Source organism: Blennius ocellaris (genome assembly GCF_963422515.1).
Source record: "Blennius ocellaris genome assembly, chromosome: 5".
Taxonomy (NCBI): Eukaryota; Metazoa; Chordata; class Actinopteri; order Blenniiformes; family Blenniidae; genus Blennius; species Blennius ocellaris.
Genome location: NC_137654.1, coordinates 24619483 through 24636210, shown reverse-complemented (window position 1 = coordinate 24636210; position 16728 = coordinate 24619483). Strand labels below are relative to the sequence as shown.

The 16728-nt window shown below is 42.3% G+C and overlaps 1 protein-coding gene across 3 annotated transcripts in view; it reads left to right on the top strand.

Moving 5' to 3' along the window:
• Positions 1 to 16728, top strand: part of scube3 (signal peptide, CUB domain, EGF-like 3) — an 84860-nt gene that overhangs the window by 65161 nt on the left and 2971 nt on the right. For 2 of the 3 annotated variants that reach the window (XM_080496645.1, XM_080496643.1), the window contains 13 exons: positions 297 to 413; positions 1868 to 1990; positions 7220 to 7336; positions 12394 to 12516; positions 12604 to 12720; positions 12809 to 12904; positions 13049 to 13174; positions 14492 to 14653; positions 14753 to 14956; positions 15659 to 15820; positions 15919 to 16086; positions 16192 to 16353; positions 16440 to 16637. In XM_080496645.1, coding sequence (XP_080352771.1) covers positions 297 to 413; positions 1868 to 1990; positions 7220 to 7336; positions 12394 to 12516; positions 12604 to 12720; positions 12809 to 12904; positions 13049 to 13174; positions 14492 to 14653; positions 14753 to 14956; positions 15659 to 15820; positions 15919 to 16086; positions 16192 to 16353; positions 16440 to 16637 — 1875 coding nt within the window. The remainder of the gene's footprint in view (positions 1 to 296; positions 414 to 1867; positions 1991 to 7219; positions 7337 to 12393; positions 12517 to 12603; positions 12721 to 12808; positions 12905 to 13048; positions 13175 to 14491; positions 14654 to 14752; positions 14957 to 15658; positions 15821 to 15918; positions 16087 to 16191; positions 16354 to 16439; positions 16638 to 16728) is intronic. The other variant, XM_080496644.1, reaches the window with a different exon arrangement.

The following is a 16728-nucleotide window of genomic DNA, read 5'->3' as shown; positions in this document are numbered from 1 at the left end:
CACCTTGACCAAAGATAAACAAGCCCACACACTCGCTTTTTACTCACAATTTTAGAGGAAAAATTTGAAAACCCTTGTTCGGCAGTGCTTAACATTTCTTAACAACTCTGTCCTGTTTTCTATCTTGATTTCCTCTTTTAAAACTGAGCACTGCAATAATGATCTGTGTACGTAACGTCCCTTCCTTTCACTGTGATGCCTGTATGCATGTGTGCCGTTTCAGTGTGGAGGAATAAGTAGGCCACCATGTTTTTTTCTCCGGGAAAACGTCTGACTGAGTGCTTGTTTCACTGCAGAGACCTGTGCAGTGAACAATGGCGGCTGCGATAGTACGTGTCACGATTCGGTGACAGGAGTCCGATGCAGCTGTCCTGTTGGCTTCACTCTGCAACCGGACCGCAAGACCTGCAAAGGTAACCCGCCCGCCGCCCACAGTTCCAGGCTGAACCTGTCCAGCTGTCACCAAATTCATCTCCGCCGCTCGTCGCTTCGCCAGGCACGCTGGAGCCTCTCTCTGGCTCCACCTTGAGCTCGCAGGAATAACTGTAGAGTTAATCACGCTCACGCCCAGTTAGCGCCTTCCCAGCCCCACCAGTTAGATTTCCCCTCTTATTAACTTCTGTCTCGCTGCAGCAAGAGTGTTGCTACGGTGTGTGACACCATGTCACCCATCTCCGACTATTACCTCCTCAGCGCTGACGTGTTTTGAGCAATGTTTTGTCATGCCATCAATTTTTCTGACAGTTTTTCCCACTGTAACGCCATCGCCTCCCCGAATGTCTGCAGAGCATCCATAGCTCAGGCAAGCTGCACATTGTAGCCTTTTTTTTTTCCACTTATCTTGCATGTAATAAATTATTATAAAAGTTTATGTGTGCTTTTATTATCATTAGAGAGAATGAGGATGATTTGAGTTTTCAGGAAAGTACAGATAGGACATCACTTGCTTTCTATGTTTTCTTTTATATGATACTAAATGCTGAAAAGGTGCATTGTCTTATATTGGGGGAGTTTGAGAGAATAGATGAGGAGAACAAACCCAGGCAGCACTGGCAAACGAAGACAGGAGCTCGCTTCAGGCACTTGTGAGGAGCGGAGACGAAGATGGAGCAAGGAACGGATTATTTAATTCCATCTCTCATGCATTTATTTCAACCAGATGATGATGACTCCCTCAAGAGGCAGACGCCTCATTTACGATGATGATTCAGAATTAATCAGGGCCGCTGCCAAATTTGTCAAGAGAGGGCGCGGTCATCTAAAGCAGGCATGAACACACGGCATATCGATTGAGTATTGGCTGCAGAAATAAAAGAGCAGGGTAATCGGAAGGAGATGGACAGCGGTGATTTAAAGGCTTTACTGCCTCAAGGCCTCGCTGTGTGGAGCTGCAGCCCATTAAAGCCACACGCAAATACATTTTTAGTCCATCTGAAGACCACTAAATAAATCCCTGCAGCTCATTTCAAGTTTTAATGTTTCCCATCAGAGATTTTTCCAATGTTTCACCATAATTAGCTTCGTACAGATATCTTTAGTTCACTGTCATGACATGATAAGCTGTCATAATCAATATCTTTATACCAGAAAATGGTATTTTGTAGTGATGAGACCACCAAGAATGACATGACTCTGTATACTTCTGTAAAGCCCTTTTGAGCACTCGGTAAATCCTTTGCTAAATGTCTGCAAGATGTGCAAACGTCTCATACAGAAAGCCTATTTATTACGATATTCGCAGTCTGTTTTTACTCGCATGTGAGGAAAAAAAGTCACGTACCCTGGGTTTAAGCATCATTTTCTCCACTTTTCAGTTGCCATAAGTGATTTGCTTTATCCACTCCTCATTAAGATTTTGTATTCACAGACATTGATGAGTGCCGTCTGAACAATGGGGGGTGTGATCATGTGTGTCGAAACACAGTGGGGAGCTTCGAGTGCAGCTGCAAGAAGGGCTACAAGCTGCTAACCAACGAGCGAACTTGTCAAGGTACGCATCTCATTTCATCTTACTTTTTTTTTTCTAAGTCATTAATCATAATTTCTGATGTACATTAAGAATGCACTAAACTGTTTTTATACAACAGACATAACTGTATTTTTGATGTGTACTGTTGGTAGTCTTGTGGAGATCCTTCTTTTCATTCTAAAAGCAGTCAAAGCCTTTAGACCTCTCAAGGTGTGCTTTGGTATCTGGCACTGGAAAAAAGGAGTATAAATGGCATGCCCACACATGAAATCAGCTTTTTCTTTTTTGTGCCACTTTTAATAGACACAACTGACAGGGAACACCCCACAAGACGTCCAGTTTTCAAAATGCTCTAATGTAGTCATCGAAATATTTCAGTTGGTTTTTTGACAAAGTTGCTCAAATACTCAGACTGCCCCTCTTTTTTTTTTTCTTAAGGAACAAAATTTACTTGCAATCATATATCACACCTATTAACAGGTGTCATGATTAATGTACAGGGGTCCACAACCCACAGACACACAACACTCACACTTCACTCCTACAAGAAAATCACCAATAAACCTGAAACCTGCATGCTTTGTGTCCATGACGGGAAATCTTCGAACCAAGAAAAGACAGACCCACACGCAGGAAGAACATGCTTAACTACTGAGCAGCCATCAATAAAGAGATTCACTTTATTACCTGTCAGTGTTGATAATATTATGACTGATGGGTTCATAGTCACTTTCTTAACACTAGAAGGATGGGAGGAAAACAGGAAGTTGCATATCTTTCAGTTGATCCGTTTTTCAAACTATACACAGGAGGGTTCTTAATTTAAGTGATTTATTCCAAATCCAACAGAATCATTCTTTTGAGAATTTGGGAGTGCTAAACCAGCTGTATCCTCCCAATTGCACGAAAATATGCTTCCAGTGTTTTTGAGGTTGTCGCGACGCCAAATCAGGCCTCTCTGGCTTGTTTGCCGGTTACGGTCCGTGGTAGCCATCGCTCAGCAGGAGGTGTTGGCGAGCTCGCTGCAGAACAAAAAGGAGTTTGCCAAGCTCGAACACAGGTGTGGAAAATTAAAGTTGTGACTGAAGAAAACTGCTTTTTGGATGAATTACACCACGACAGAAAAACTCTGCTGAGAGAAGACAGGCAGGCTAAGAACTGTGGAGCCGCGTCAGCCTCTCTCCCAGTGGAAAAACAGATGACATGCTTCTCTCGCTCTTTTTTTTTTTTTTTTTTTCAATTTACTCCCTTTACTTTATTGATGTGGTCAATCAATATTCAGTCTGGTACACATCACTGTCATGCAACGAGCTGCTGTACTGAATTACACAACTCGGTACACAGTACGCAAACATCACATGTGCCCAATGAAAACACTCACTGTGTCACCATGCCCTGCCGCCACTTTCTTCTCTCTCCAAAATTATTTTCGATGGGATGCCTTTCTTTCATTATTCAGAGCCAAACAATGCAAAGTTTATTTTTGCGAAACTAATGCAGATAACTGGGAGAATGCAGTCTGTGCATGTAGGAATGTAAATCGCTGCTTGTTTTCCGTGGCACCGTGCCTTAACCAACTCAGCCATGTGCTGTTTGGGTGCACAGTCAACTTTGGAACAGTGTTGTCCTTGTTTGGTGCTGCGTGTTTTGTCTAGAGTGAAGGGCTGTGATAAAGCCCACCTCCTGTCAAGTGAGGTGTTTCCAGGCTCTCGCACACTCACCTGCTCGCCTCTCATTCATATCATATTTATCTTCACACTTTGGTAGAGAGCAGGGCAAAATATCAGTGAAGTGCCTCTCAGGAAACATTAAGCTTCCTCTTAAATGTTTTTGTTCTTACTGTGCTAGCCGCCTCCGCCACTCTCTTGTGTTTTGTGTTTCATATGGGTCTGTATACACTCTCCTATTATTTGATTGTAATATTTGTTGTTTAACCAACAACTCCTGAAAAGAAAAACAAAACTGTTATTTTAGTACAATGTATCATGGATTAGCAAACTGTGTTTTTCCTTATAGCACAATGCATACTACTGCCTAATTGCAAAAAGGTTGTGGAAAATGTGTTAAATGGGCATTTGAAAAAAAACCTAACAAATATACATTAGAGCAAATTAAACTAAACTAAATAATAAAGTAAGACATTTACTATTACATAAAACTTTAAAAGGATTTAAAAAATCGTTTTCCTGCAACCTTCCAATCTGTACCTTATATTGCTCCTAATAGATTGACAGAGCCTTGCATGGCAGCAGCTTCCATTGGTATGTGAATGTGAATGGGTGAATGTGATTAACGATGTAAAGTGCTTTGGCGCGGCTCATGCGGTTGAAAAGCGCTCTATAAGTGAAGTCCATTTACCGTTTACTGTGTTCAAATGACACGGTACATCTCAGAAAAGCTGCACAGAGGCAACAAAAGGCTGAAAAAGTAGCATTTTGCAAACCGATTAACTGAATTGGCTGCGGTTTTTGTAATATGACCGAGAAAGCATTTTAGAGTGGTAAAGTCTCTCAGAAGTAAAGATGGGTGGAGGAGGTTTACCAATCTGTAAAGAATTGCTAAATTACTCAAATGTGGGCTAATCGTCACATCATAACTGCTTATTTAGATGATGTGTAAAACTGCAGAAATCGTTAAGCTAATAGTGTTTGATGGTTGTTTATGTACATAATCGTTCAGGTTGTCCACGTCTTGCCGAAGGCACTTATTGCAATTTTATCGTTTAAAATCAGGAGTAGTTTTCTCAGAGTTCGCAAAACTCCTTAATAGTTGCAGATTGCATTCTGCTGCTTCAACATCTCAATGCCGAGGTGCACAAAATCTTTGTGTGTGAGTGTTTCTTTAAATTTCCTTGTCTGACATTTATTTATCACTGTAATTGACAAAATATCCAGTAGAATTCCTGACGTGCATCACACTCTGTAACTCCAGATGTGAACGATGAAGAGGATTAGGTGCACTTGGGGTAAATTTAATAGATGCTCGGTTTTGTGTGGAAGTGCTCTGAGGTATCGGTTACTCTTAAATAGACATTTGCCGTCTTTGCGATGTGTTGAGATGTGTAAACTGAACTCTGGGTTTATCTCGGTTTAAACAGTCATGGTGTTTCCCTGCTGTCAGTGGACCGTGGCCCATAAGTCAGGACGGGGCATGTCCGCTGAGCACCCGTCGACATTCCTCCACCCACGACACCCTCCACAGTCTCCTCCTCATCAGCTCCTCGCTCTTAATCCATATGAGGGCACTCAGGGAGATGTTCATCAGGTCTCATGCTTTCTGCAGAGGGAACATCTACGATAGAGGGATAATCCATTTGGAATAAACAATACTGCCCTTTAAAAAAAAAAAAAAATTCAGATCACCTCAATTGACATTGTTATTCTTTCGATCTTTCTTTCAGTATGTGCAAAGTTACAGTTTACAGTGATGGGGGCAGGAAACGCATTAAAAAAGGCCTGATGTTATATAATTTCTCATCGCTCCTTGAGTTTTTAGGTGGCGCACAACAATGTAACCCGTTTTGCACGTACATCCCCCTCATGATGTCGTCTTGCCCACCCACTGCATACTTCACCCTCGCTGCCTTGTAAATAAGGGTTGCAGGACTCCCAGATGTCATCACACATCTGCTCCCTTGCGTGGCACAACACAAAACAATATAATGATAAGTTACAAATCGTCTTCTGGCGTCACTTCTCGCAGCATTTTTTCAGGATAAACTCAGTCGCCACGCCTAATTCCCAGAGGGGTTTTTTTTTTTTTAGACGCTCCCTTTTTCAAAAGAGTGCTTGAGTAAACTTTATTCTTAATATGCCAGAATACCATCACTTTTGCAATGACTCATAGAGCATGTGCCAACCCCCACTGTGCTACTGTTAAGATGCCTCCACTGGGGACGAGTTTGAGTTTGTTTTGCTCATGTTTCATATCTCTTGGTACAGAATTATAGGTTTTAAGATATATTTTTTTTATTCATTAAGTTAATCCTCAATCGATTTAGCTTTTGCTTTAGAAAAGACGATGAGGTTGGTGTCAAATCAGCATTTCTTTGTGTTGTTTTGAATGGGCTTCAAAAGCTTGTGGACATTTTTGTAAATTGATCACTTAATAAGCTTTTATTACATATATTTTTATAAAAAAAATATTTTGGAACTCTGACAATCTACATGCGAAGCATGAAAAACTCAAAGTTCAACAGTGAGTCGATGAAAGATTATGCCCCCTTTGCGAATGTGCTTCTTAACCATGCGTGATTTGTGCCGACATTTATCAGTCTGTCTGTCTCCCTGCTTTCTTCAAGGCAGCCCATTATTTAACTGAACTTCTGTAATTGCTTTGAAATACCTGTGTCATCTGTTTGATGGCAGCTGGCGCTGCCTCGTAACCCAGAGGAGTTCAGATTCAGCAGATGAAAGCCTGATATTCCTGGGAAAATCCAGAGAACCTTTTCTAAATGAACTTGACGCAGATTATGACCAACATTAATGGAAACCTTGATCATTGCAGTACCAAATGTCAGTCTCCTGTAGCTTCATGTATCAGCCTTCACAGTTTGCGAGCCTGTGACATTTAAGCAATGCATGTGTAAAAGAGGAGAGAAGTGTAAAAAAGAAGAGATAAACCTGAGTGGACACTGACAGGAGCTGTGGTCGCTTTGCAGATGTGGCTGACATATTCAGAAGACCAGAGAATAGCCTCCTCCTGTCCGCTGTTGTGTGTTTATAAAAATACTAAAGTGATGCTTTATGTTTATGGTGATGATTAAATATGCATTAATCAAATCATGTCAAAACCAAATTAAGTCAAATAATAAACATCGCGTGTCATTTTATCAGTTGAGAAAAGGGAAAAATGATTGGCAGGAACAAGATAAAAAAAAAATAAACCCTTGACTCTTATTATCAGGTGAAGAGCAGACTTTCTTTTGACTCCTGCTGTGGGTGCTTGTTATTTTGAAAATACTTGAGAAGTTTCATTTCGGTGCATCGAAATGGAAAACTGCTTGACTGCCAGAGGTCGGCCACTGTACCAGGCACCAAACAGAAAGACGGCTTCCTTGGAGGGGGGGAAGAAAAAAAAAAACCTCTTTTCTTGTTGTGACGTGTGATTTGACCCATTGCAATTTATGACAAACAATGAATACAATACAGAAGAGGAAAACAGGAACACATGTCATGATGGATGGTTGAGAAAGCTCTGTTTGAAAACAGAAACTTTTGTGTCTGACAGCTCGTCTTTCTGTCTCCACAGATATCGACGAATGCTCTTTCGACCGTGCCTGCGACCACTTCTGTGTCAACTCTGCTGGCAGTTTCCAGTGCCTTTGTCATAAAGGCTACGTCCTCTACGGGCTGGCGCACTGTGGAGGTGAGCCAACACATCTGTTCCCCTTGAATACTGTCCGTAGAGGTGAATCTCCTGTTTATCACTCTGGATCACACACCTCTTCATCGATCGCTCTTTGTATGCAACCGACAAAGACTTTGTCAACGCTTTCTATGAAACAAAGGTTTTATATGAATAAGTTCAGGTCGAACAGTTTTGAGTTAAGAGACACCAGGTTGAGATGTGCTGAGGATGGATGGAAAGATGTTTTAGGCAGGAGAGAAGAGGAAAAAAAATCAGATTTCATGGATGTAGTGAAGAGGAAAATGACGATTGTTGATGTAACAGAAGAGGGGGCCTGACGCAAACCCTGGAAGGAGGAAGAAAAAAAAAATGCATGTTTTTTTATTAAATCAATCAAATACATGCATTATTATATTGAATATTATTAAGGTTATTGCAGAAATGCATCTAAATATTGTATAAACTATTAATGATTATCAAGTTGTCCAAGAACTTTGCATTAATTTTCACAAATTACATGAGTATTTAATAATTTTTTATCAAATTGATTCATTGAATTTGGAATTACTGTTGATCATTATTCAATCAATCAATTGTTAGTCTTTAACAAAACTTAACTATGGCGGCTATTATAAACCATTCTCCTATTTTTGTTATTGCATAAAGTGTCATCCTTCATGTTTCTTTCCGAAGAATACTTTTGTCATTTTAGTTTTGTTTTCTACTTTTCAGTCACGTGAATGTTAATCTTAGCCAACGACTCTCAAAAAGAATGCCATGAGCAGAAATTCATCCTCACGACGCTTCGTCCTTGTGCCCGTGCCCATAATCTGGTGATGAGCTTCTTATTTTGGGGTTTAATGGAAATGTGGGAAATAATGTAGAAATATAATCCTTTTTTTTAAAGCATTATTTCCAGAATGACTTATGACTTGTTTTAAACACTATTCATCAGGATGACAAGGACAGCAGCCATTAGCCAATAACCAGCTGAAACAGGCCACCACTCGGCCCATGGCAGTGCTAAAACAGTCGGCCATGTGCACACACCTCTGGTGAATTTAGAGTCATTTATTAACCTTCCAAGCATTTGTTTGGATTACGGGAGAAAGACTGAGAATGGAAAATCCACGCGGGCACAGGGGAAATAAACAATGCAGAAGCAGCAAGGATGAACCGTTCTTCTGTGAGATAATGGCACCAACCACCTCTCCACCATGCCGCCTTCAAAACAACAACACTGAAACTGTTTAACCATTAAATCTGATAAAGACTAAAAGAGCTATACGGATAGCTGTAGACTTGTTACATCGTGTATGAAACAACTTGACAGATTATCAAAGTTCCAGCTGCTGGAAAAAAAACAACAAAAAACATGATTATGCATGTCTAGTATCTGTGACTTGAGTGTCTCTTGCCTCCATGTGAACGAGTTCGATTCAAGAAACAAGCAAATCGACATCATTGTCTCACAGTAACAGCACACACTAAAAAAAAAAGAGAAAAGTCTCTGCTTGCAGCTGCATTCTTGGACAAAAACAAGATGTGTGTGACTGCCTGCTCTGATGGATTACCTATCACGAGCCAGTTCTCAGTCTCTGCAAGTTGATTTTGAGACTGACTGAAATGGGCTGAAACAGGTGGCTGCCTGGAAGGCAAGAAAATCAATCTCGGAACGTACGCTACACTTGGCAGTAATGTAAAAAGTAGATAATTTGTGCCGTGCTTAATGGACTGAAAACGCAAAATAACACTGTGGAGACGTTGGTCCTTCGAGGTGGCGTGCGACCACGTCCATCAAGAATTAGCAGGTCGCTACTGTACTGTGGCGTGGAGCGGATAGCAGCAGCCGCCTTTGGTGTCAGGATGAGGCGTGCGGGGGTGCGTCAGATCTGCCAAGAGGCCCGCCAGAGCACATCAGGGTGTTGCGGCAGCCCTTTGATGGAGTGTGTATCACCAGTTAGAATCTGCTGCTGTCTCCAGCGCCTCAGGGCCTCACAGTGGTTGTGGGAGAGGCACAGAGAGACAGCATATGCACTTGAAATACATAGCTTTGCAGTGATTTGTTCTTTGTTTTTTGTCTGTAGTTTGACAGGTCGACTGATCAGGAATGTTGCAACACAATGTATCACACAAAGTGGGGGCCCGTGCTCGTATAGGATCTGGAGGTGTGTAGGAACAAGGCCGTGTTAGTTACGGCTTCCATAATTAAAAATGATACGCGCATTCTACCTATGCTGGACAGGCTCGACGTAGGTCACTGAAAATGGTTTACGTATCATCCCAAGGCTTTTTTGGAGCTGGAGTTGCAATTTCAAGGAAAAGCAGATTTATTTCTATTCAGACACAAAGGAATTCAGAAAACAAAACCTGGTGAAAAGGGAAAGAAATATACTTCAAGTCACTGCTCAAAACAAACATTCACCAACTGTACGAATGTACACTAACAAGAAATGTGATACCAGTCACTTGTTGTCTTGTGACCTTAAATTAAACAAACATCTGACAAACTGTTTCCATACCTTACTTCGACACACTGAGGGCCTTTGTTATGCCTAATACTCTTGAATGAATCTCTTCTGTCACAAAATATCAAATATAAAAATGCTGTGTCCTAAAAATGGTATATAACTATGCAAGGGCAGCTCCCTGGCAGTGGACAAAATAACTCCAAATTTTATGCACTCCATTAAAGCGAACCAGTAATAAATACCAGGTTTTCAAAGCTCCTGTCGGGGCTGCGAGGCGGATGCAGTGCTGCTGGATTGCATTATACCGTAAGCCGTTACTTAATTTCACCCACCCGCTGTATATATTTTTGAAATTACATCCTCTACTATATTTCCAGCAGGTTTAATAGGTTCAAGGGATCCATTCCACACATGGATAGCTGTATTAGCTGTCAGTTCAGGGAATAAATACACCAGAATTGGATTTGTAAGGCTTTTACTCAGATGATGGACTGTGATCCGGCCACACTGAGCTGCTGAGAGGAGAGAAGATGGTCAGGCCTAAATGACTCTCTATACCATTGTTGAGAGAGCCGGTGATGAATGATTTCCCCTCGCTTTTCAACGGCGCCATCGGAACTGTTAGATAACCCCAGAGATTTATCGTGCTCCCCGTTCTACTTTCTTCATTCCCGGCCACAACCAAGGTTATGTTACTCCCTGTGTGGCTTATCAACCGAAATATAGCTGCCAAACAACCTAGAAAGCTGTTGTCAGTGTTTAACAATAGACTCACCCTAAACAAACCCAATTAGGTCAGTGACCTGTTGTCAAGTATTGTGCCGGGGCCTGTCAGCATTCCTCCCATTCTCCCTCTTAGCAAGCAAAACAGTCTGCTCATTTCTGCTTATCTGGTTAAAAAAAAAAATAGACTCGCAGCAGTTGTGACTAATTCGTTTTTTTTCCCTACCTCATATGAACCGCCCATCACTGAGTTTAACAGTAATATGCACTTATTAAACTAAAAATGAGTCGTCAGATGTTATTTAAAAAAAGACGAGCAATGCAAAGACAAGCTTTAAGTAGTCATCTGCACTCGACTTGAAGGGTAATTGAAAAATAGAATTGAGAAAAAAAGCTGTGCGTGTGTCTGAAATGTTTGGTCACATTTAGAACTTGGGCAGTGGTTCCCAATGTTTTTTCTCTGAAAAAAGCCTGCAGATCTACTGCACTTTTAAGTTTTACATTTGTAGAGATGTGTCTACTCATACAACTATACAACGTAGTGTTTGATTGTGGGCCTGTTCTTTGTGCAGTTTACATGTTCCTCCTGTGCTTCTGTTGATTTTCTTTGGGTGATCTCCTTCCACAATACATAGGCATGCTCGGTGGGAGAGCGAGTGGCTCTAAATTGTTTATAGATGAGAATGTGTGCACTTGCGATTGCCTGTCCCTTTGTGTTAAGCCCTGTGAACGTGACCTGCTGAATGTTAAATGGACTTCACTTTTAAAGTGCATTCTCACCACTTTAGCAGTCTCGGCTTGTTTTACATGATCAGTCACATCACCTATCCACTCATAAATTCATGCAAACACAAACACACACACACCAATGCCAACCACTATTGGGAGCAGCTTGGAGTCCAGGGACACTTTGACCACCAGGGTAGAGATTGAATAACAGCTTGAACTACAAAATGAGCTAAAGCCTCCAACCCAATATACATTGCTATACGCATTAGTCTCCAGCTCAATCCAACATTTCCAAAAAAAACCCAGACACATTCTGAAATATCTCTACACTGCACAGTGTTTAGTTCCATTTCAGGAAATGAAAACACGAGTTACAGGCACATGAACTTCTCTTGTATCAGATATTCATTACGGTTCTTTGTCCTTTAAATCGAGTGCCTCGATGTGGAGGATAAGCAGCACATCCTTCACTACACTTCCAAGCCACTCAGCAGCGCGATGCTGATGAAGTCATCATCATCTTCATGGAGTGCGGCGGCACACAGACTGTTTTTATTCAGACTGAATAATTGGATGAGACAAGGAAGAGCATTTCATATCAGCGGGCTGGATCATCAATCACTGCCATTATCTCAGCCGCTCTCCTGGTCCAGTGTCTCTGCCACTTGTCAGCACCCGGCCGAATCCTCCGTTCTGCTGGCTGAACTTAATTTTCTTGTCTGGCAGCCAGGCTGCATCTGGATCCCGGATGCTTTTAGTGGTTTTAACTCGGCATGTGTTTGAAAAGGTGATTATAATTTACTGCCGACCACAAGTCTTCCTCTCTGAAGAGCACAGAGATTCTGACCATGAAATTGAATGTGGGTGACATCAAAACGAGAAATCCCCTCTGTTTACACGCAAACACATTAATCTTCACGTGACGCCGCGCTGATAGGATGAACTGAACGGAGTTCACTCGCTGGTTCGACACATCAGTTTTAGCAGTGATCACATCGGTTTCTTGATGTTTTTTTCATGTGTGTCAATGAGAAAATCATTCTTCATTTAATTTTTTTTTTTTTTTTTATTTCTCAGAATCCAAGTGAATATTTATGATTATCTATTAGGTGGTCCCTCGAAACACTTGTACATTAATTCTTCTATCCGCAGATATTGATGAATGCAGTATAAATCGAGGAGGTTGTAAATATGGCTGCATCAACGCGCTGGGGAGCTACGAGTGTACCTGTCCACCTGGGTACAAGTTGCACTGGAACAGGAAAGACTGTATTGGTATGTGACATCATTGCCCCCTTGTGGCGACACCACTGACACACTCACAGGGCATCCATAGATCTCACTCTTCTTATTTCCTCTCAGAACTGGTGAAATGTCCTCCTGGACTCATAGCGCCAAAGGCAACTCTCACCTGCAGCAAGACTGGAAAGAAAGAGAGCTGCTCTCTTACTTGCGCTTCCAAAGCTCACTATTTGGCAGGTACACTGCCGTCAGCGAGAGTGCATCATAAGGTGTCCAACATCCAGCATTTTCTCAGCCTGTTTTTGCGTGTGTGTGAACATTTCAGAGTCTGATAACAGCTACTCAGTCAGTTGTGGCATCCCCATCCTCAGAGGGAAGTCCCTGGCCAGACTCAACACCAGCAGCAGTCAGAGCTGCATAGGTTTGTTTCCCTTTCACCTTCTTCATGTGAGATTCTTCAGCAATTCAGTCAGTGTCAATCACGGCAGCTCAGGCAGTTGTCTTCACGGTGATAACGGTGCAGCATTTAGTGTCCTTGCACCCACTGGGCTGTGTTTGTCTGTAGAGACTCTGGCCCCTCCGGTGAAGCAGACGGCTTCTTTCAAGATCAAAAACGCCAAATGTCACCTGCACCCGAAGCTGACGGGGAGGACGGAGGACAGGGGGCGGACTCTGGGACCAGGTCGGTCAGGTATCGGAGTGTGCTGCTTTGTACATACAATGGATTTGCGGTAGCATTTGCAACCTTTGTTCTATGAATAATGGATTTTTAAGATGTTAACGTTCAACTGATTTCCAAGTGTAAAAACTTTTGTAGTTTGTTAATAGAGACAGTGGTTGCGAGTTCAAGCAAAACATTTTTAAGTAAATTGCTAGTTGGGGTTGTAATATCACCCACCAATGTATCCCAGGGAGTTATCTTTAATGCAACAGAACACTGAAATAGACCACACTGTATATAACCCCTCGCTCTGACCCCCCCAACACCCCCACCAAAGCATCTTCCACCAGCTTCCACTCATTCAGAACTCAGCCTCCTTGTCAAATGAGGGATAACATTTAAAACCCTACTGTTGACATTCAAAACATTATATAGCAAACTTTTGATAATCAAAAAGTCGCTTCTCCATTCTGCTTCAAACGTCAGAAACACTCTCTCACACCAAACACATGATGGACTCAATTACACATTTAAAGGCTGCCATTTAAACTGACCTTTGAAATTAGCATACTTCCATATTGCTGGAGGTATTTGTGAAAAGAGTGGGGCCATGTTGTATTTGGGCTCCAATATTAGGCTCTAATATTCAGCTCCAGGCGTTGAGTGGTGAGTCGAGGGGAAAGTGTTTGAGCGAACAGCGAATAACCGACAGAGCTCGTCAAATGTAAGACGTTGTACGCAGTAAATGGTCATTTGCTGGTCATACCCAGGGGAAGGGTATAAACAAGTTTAGGTTCACAATTTTTTTTTCTTTCCATATACCATATGTACCTTGTAAAAGGCAACCTATAATTAGGATAATCTTGTATCTGAACCATTAGATAAATAAGGTTAAAAACTAAAAATGATCAAATCATAGGTATCTTTTATATTTGTTTTGATTATGTACATTTGATGTTTTTGGATGTAAAAGGAACTTCAACCGTCCTGACATTTATGTTATTATTATTAGCTAGTCTGCTAACTACCTTAACAGAAGATCTGTCAATTTCAGTTATTTCTATCCTGTTGTGATTGACAGGATTTAGTATTTCTTCAACTAATCTTCATATAACTTCAAAACCCTCCGGGAAGCAGTGAAATAGAGCATTATTGTAATACCAAGGGTGTCTGCAGTACTACCATCCAATCCAAGACAAGCCCTTTTACTTTTTTACACATTCTTAACACAAGCGTCTGATACTGAAGGATTGTCTGATATTAACAGGCGATAGCTTTCACTCATTGTGCAGTTGTTCTGTCGCACGTTGCTTCTCTGATACACTTTGTGATGCCATATTCCTGCAGGAGGAGGGCAGCCTTGCAGCAACTGCTTGGTGACGTTTGTTAACCTTAAATGTGACTCCTCCAAGAAATCCAAAGGGCGGCGTGCTCGCAACCCCTCTAACAAAGAGGTGACACGCATCACTCTGGAGCTTGAAGCTGAGGTCAAACCTGGAGACACTACAGGTCGGCGTCACTGAAGAAAAAGATTTTTTAAAAGTTGCGAGCTTTTCTGTTGCCTGAGTTCAGCTTGAGATTTTCTATTGTTTATTCACATAAAACCAGGGAGCTGCAATCTCAGCTGCTTGAGACAGCGCATGGAGAAGCAGGTGAAGACTTACATCAAGGCTCTGAAGAAGTCCATCAACCAGGAGCGCTTCCTGATCCGAGTGGCCGGGTTGGAGTATGAGGTGGCCCAAAAACTTCCCCAGGCCAGTCCCAGTCAGGAGAACTGTGGCCCGGGCTGGGAGAGGGACAGCGGGCGATGTGGTAAGACCAGAGAGCTGGCAGTGTAATAAACACTAAAACCAAATGATTGCACTGTCACAAGTATGTTTAAAACAATTGTATTGTCGTCTGCACAAAAAACAATGAGAGAAGGTGAAATCACTTTGAAATCTATCTATGGAGGAACATTTAATTGTCCTTCATAAATAAGGAATATCACACATGCAATGTGATTTCCGACATCTGTAAACTTTTGTCTTGCATTTTTCTTTCTTTTATTTGCTACAGTAAGATTTACATGTTTATAACTTTGGATAATTTCCTCCACCAGCACATCCATGGTAATACATTTCATGTGCTTGTTGAGGTTGAACATCCAGTCATTCTGTGGTGAACACAAACAAACAATAAGCGATACCATTTCCAGTCGATGCCTCTCCTATAAACATGGCTGAATGTGTGTGAAACCCTAATTTGAACACTCCTGTTTGTGCATGATGTCACTATTGGTGTTATTCTTGATTGATCACCTGCAGAACACATGTAAACTGAAAGTCTGTTTGTGTGAGCACGCAATTGGGCGTGCTTTATACAGTACCAGATCTTCTCCACTATAAACTGAGGAAATTGAAGGGTTTTTGTGCAGTTCAGATTCCTTCCACTTGTTTTACTGACTTCTTATAGTCATGACAGGTTAAAGTGCGTGTCCATCTCTGACCGGAGCAATTGTGCATATTCTCTCAGTCAGATGTTTGTCCGGGTCTTACTACCACGGCGAGCAGGAGCGCTGTGTCCAGTGCCCGCCCGGCACTTTCCAGGAGAAGGAGGGGCAGCTGGCCTGCGACCTCTGTCCTGGCAGTGATGGTCACGGGCCTGTAGGGGCACGAAACATTTCCTCCTGCGCAGGTAGTCACTCAAAAACAAATTTAAAAAAATGTCCTAGCCTAATGACAAACAAACTGCTTTCCCTGTTAAATCTGGATTGTCTTTTCCTCCAAATCCAGGTCAGTGTCCGACAGGGTACTTCTCCAGTGACGGTTTCAAACCTTGTCAGCCGTGCCCTCAGGGAACCTATCAGCCAGATCTGGGACGGACCCTCTGTTTCCCCTGCGGGGGCGGACTGGGCACCAAGCGGGAAGGCGCAAGCTCCTTCCACGACTGTGAAGTCAAAGGTCAGTTTGAGCCTAATGTTTTGTTGGGGTTTTTTTTTCCTGAAAAGACTAAAACTCTCTATGACCCTTACACTTAATGCAATCGCTCATTTTCCCCACCCGCAGTTCAGTGCTCCCCCGGTCATTACTACAACACCACAGTCCATCGGTGTATCCGCTGCCCCGTGGGAACCTACCAGACAGAGTTCAGACAGAACTACTGCATTTCCTGTCCAGGAAACACCACCACCGATTTTGACGGTGCCACGAGTGTCTCACAGTGCAAGAGTGAGTATGGAAATTACTGTTTTTGGCACGCCGGTGTTTCATCAGCGCGAGCTCGGGTCTAATTTGGTTTGCTTGTGTACGTCTAGACAGGCAATGTGGTGGTGAGATGGGTGAGTTCATGGGTTACATTGAGTCACCTAACTATCCTGGTAATTACCCTGCTAATGTGGAGTGTATTTGGAACATCAACCCACCCAGCAAGCGCAAGATCCTCATCGTAGTGCCGGAGATATTCCTGCCCTCTGAGGATGAGTGTGGAGACGTGCTGGTGATGAGGAAGAATTGTGAGTGTCTCCTTTCAGCGCTGGTTAAAGGGTTGTTTTTTTTTTTTGTATACGCGCACATAGAGCTGCACAATAAAAGTGGTTGCTCTCA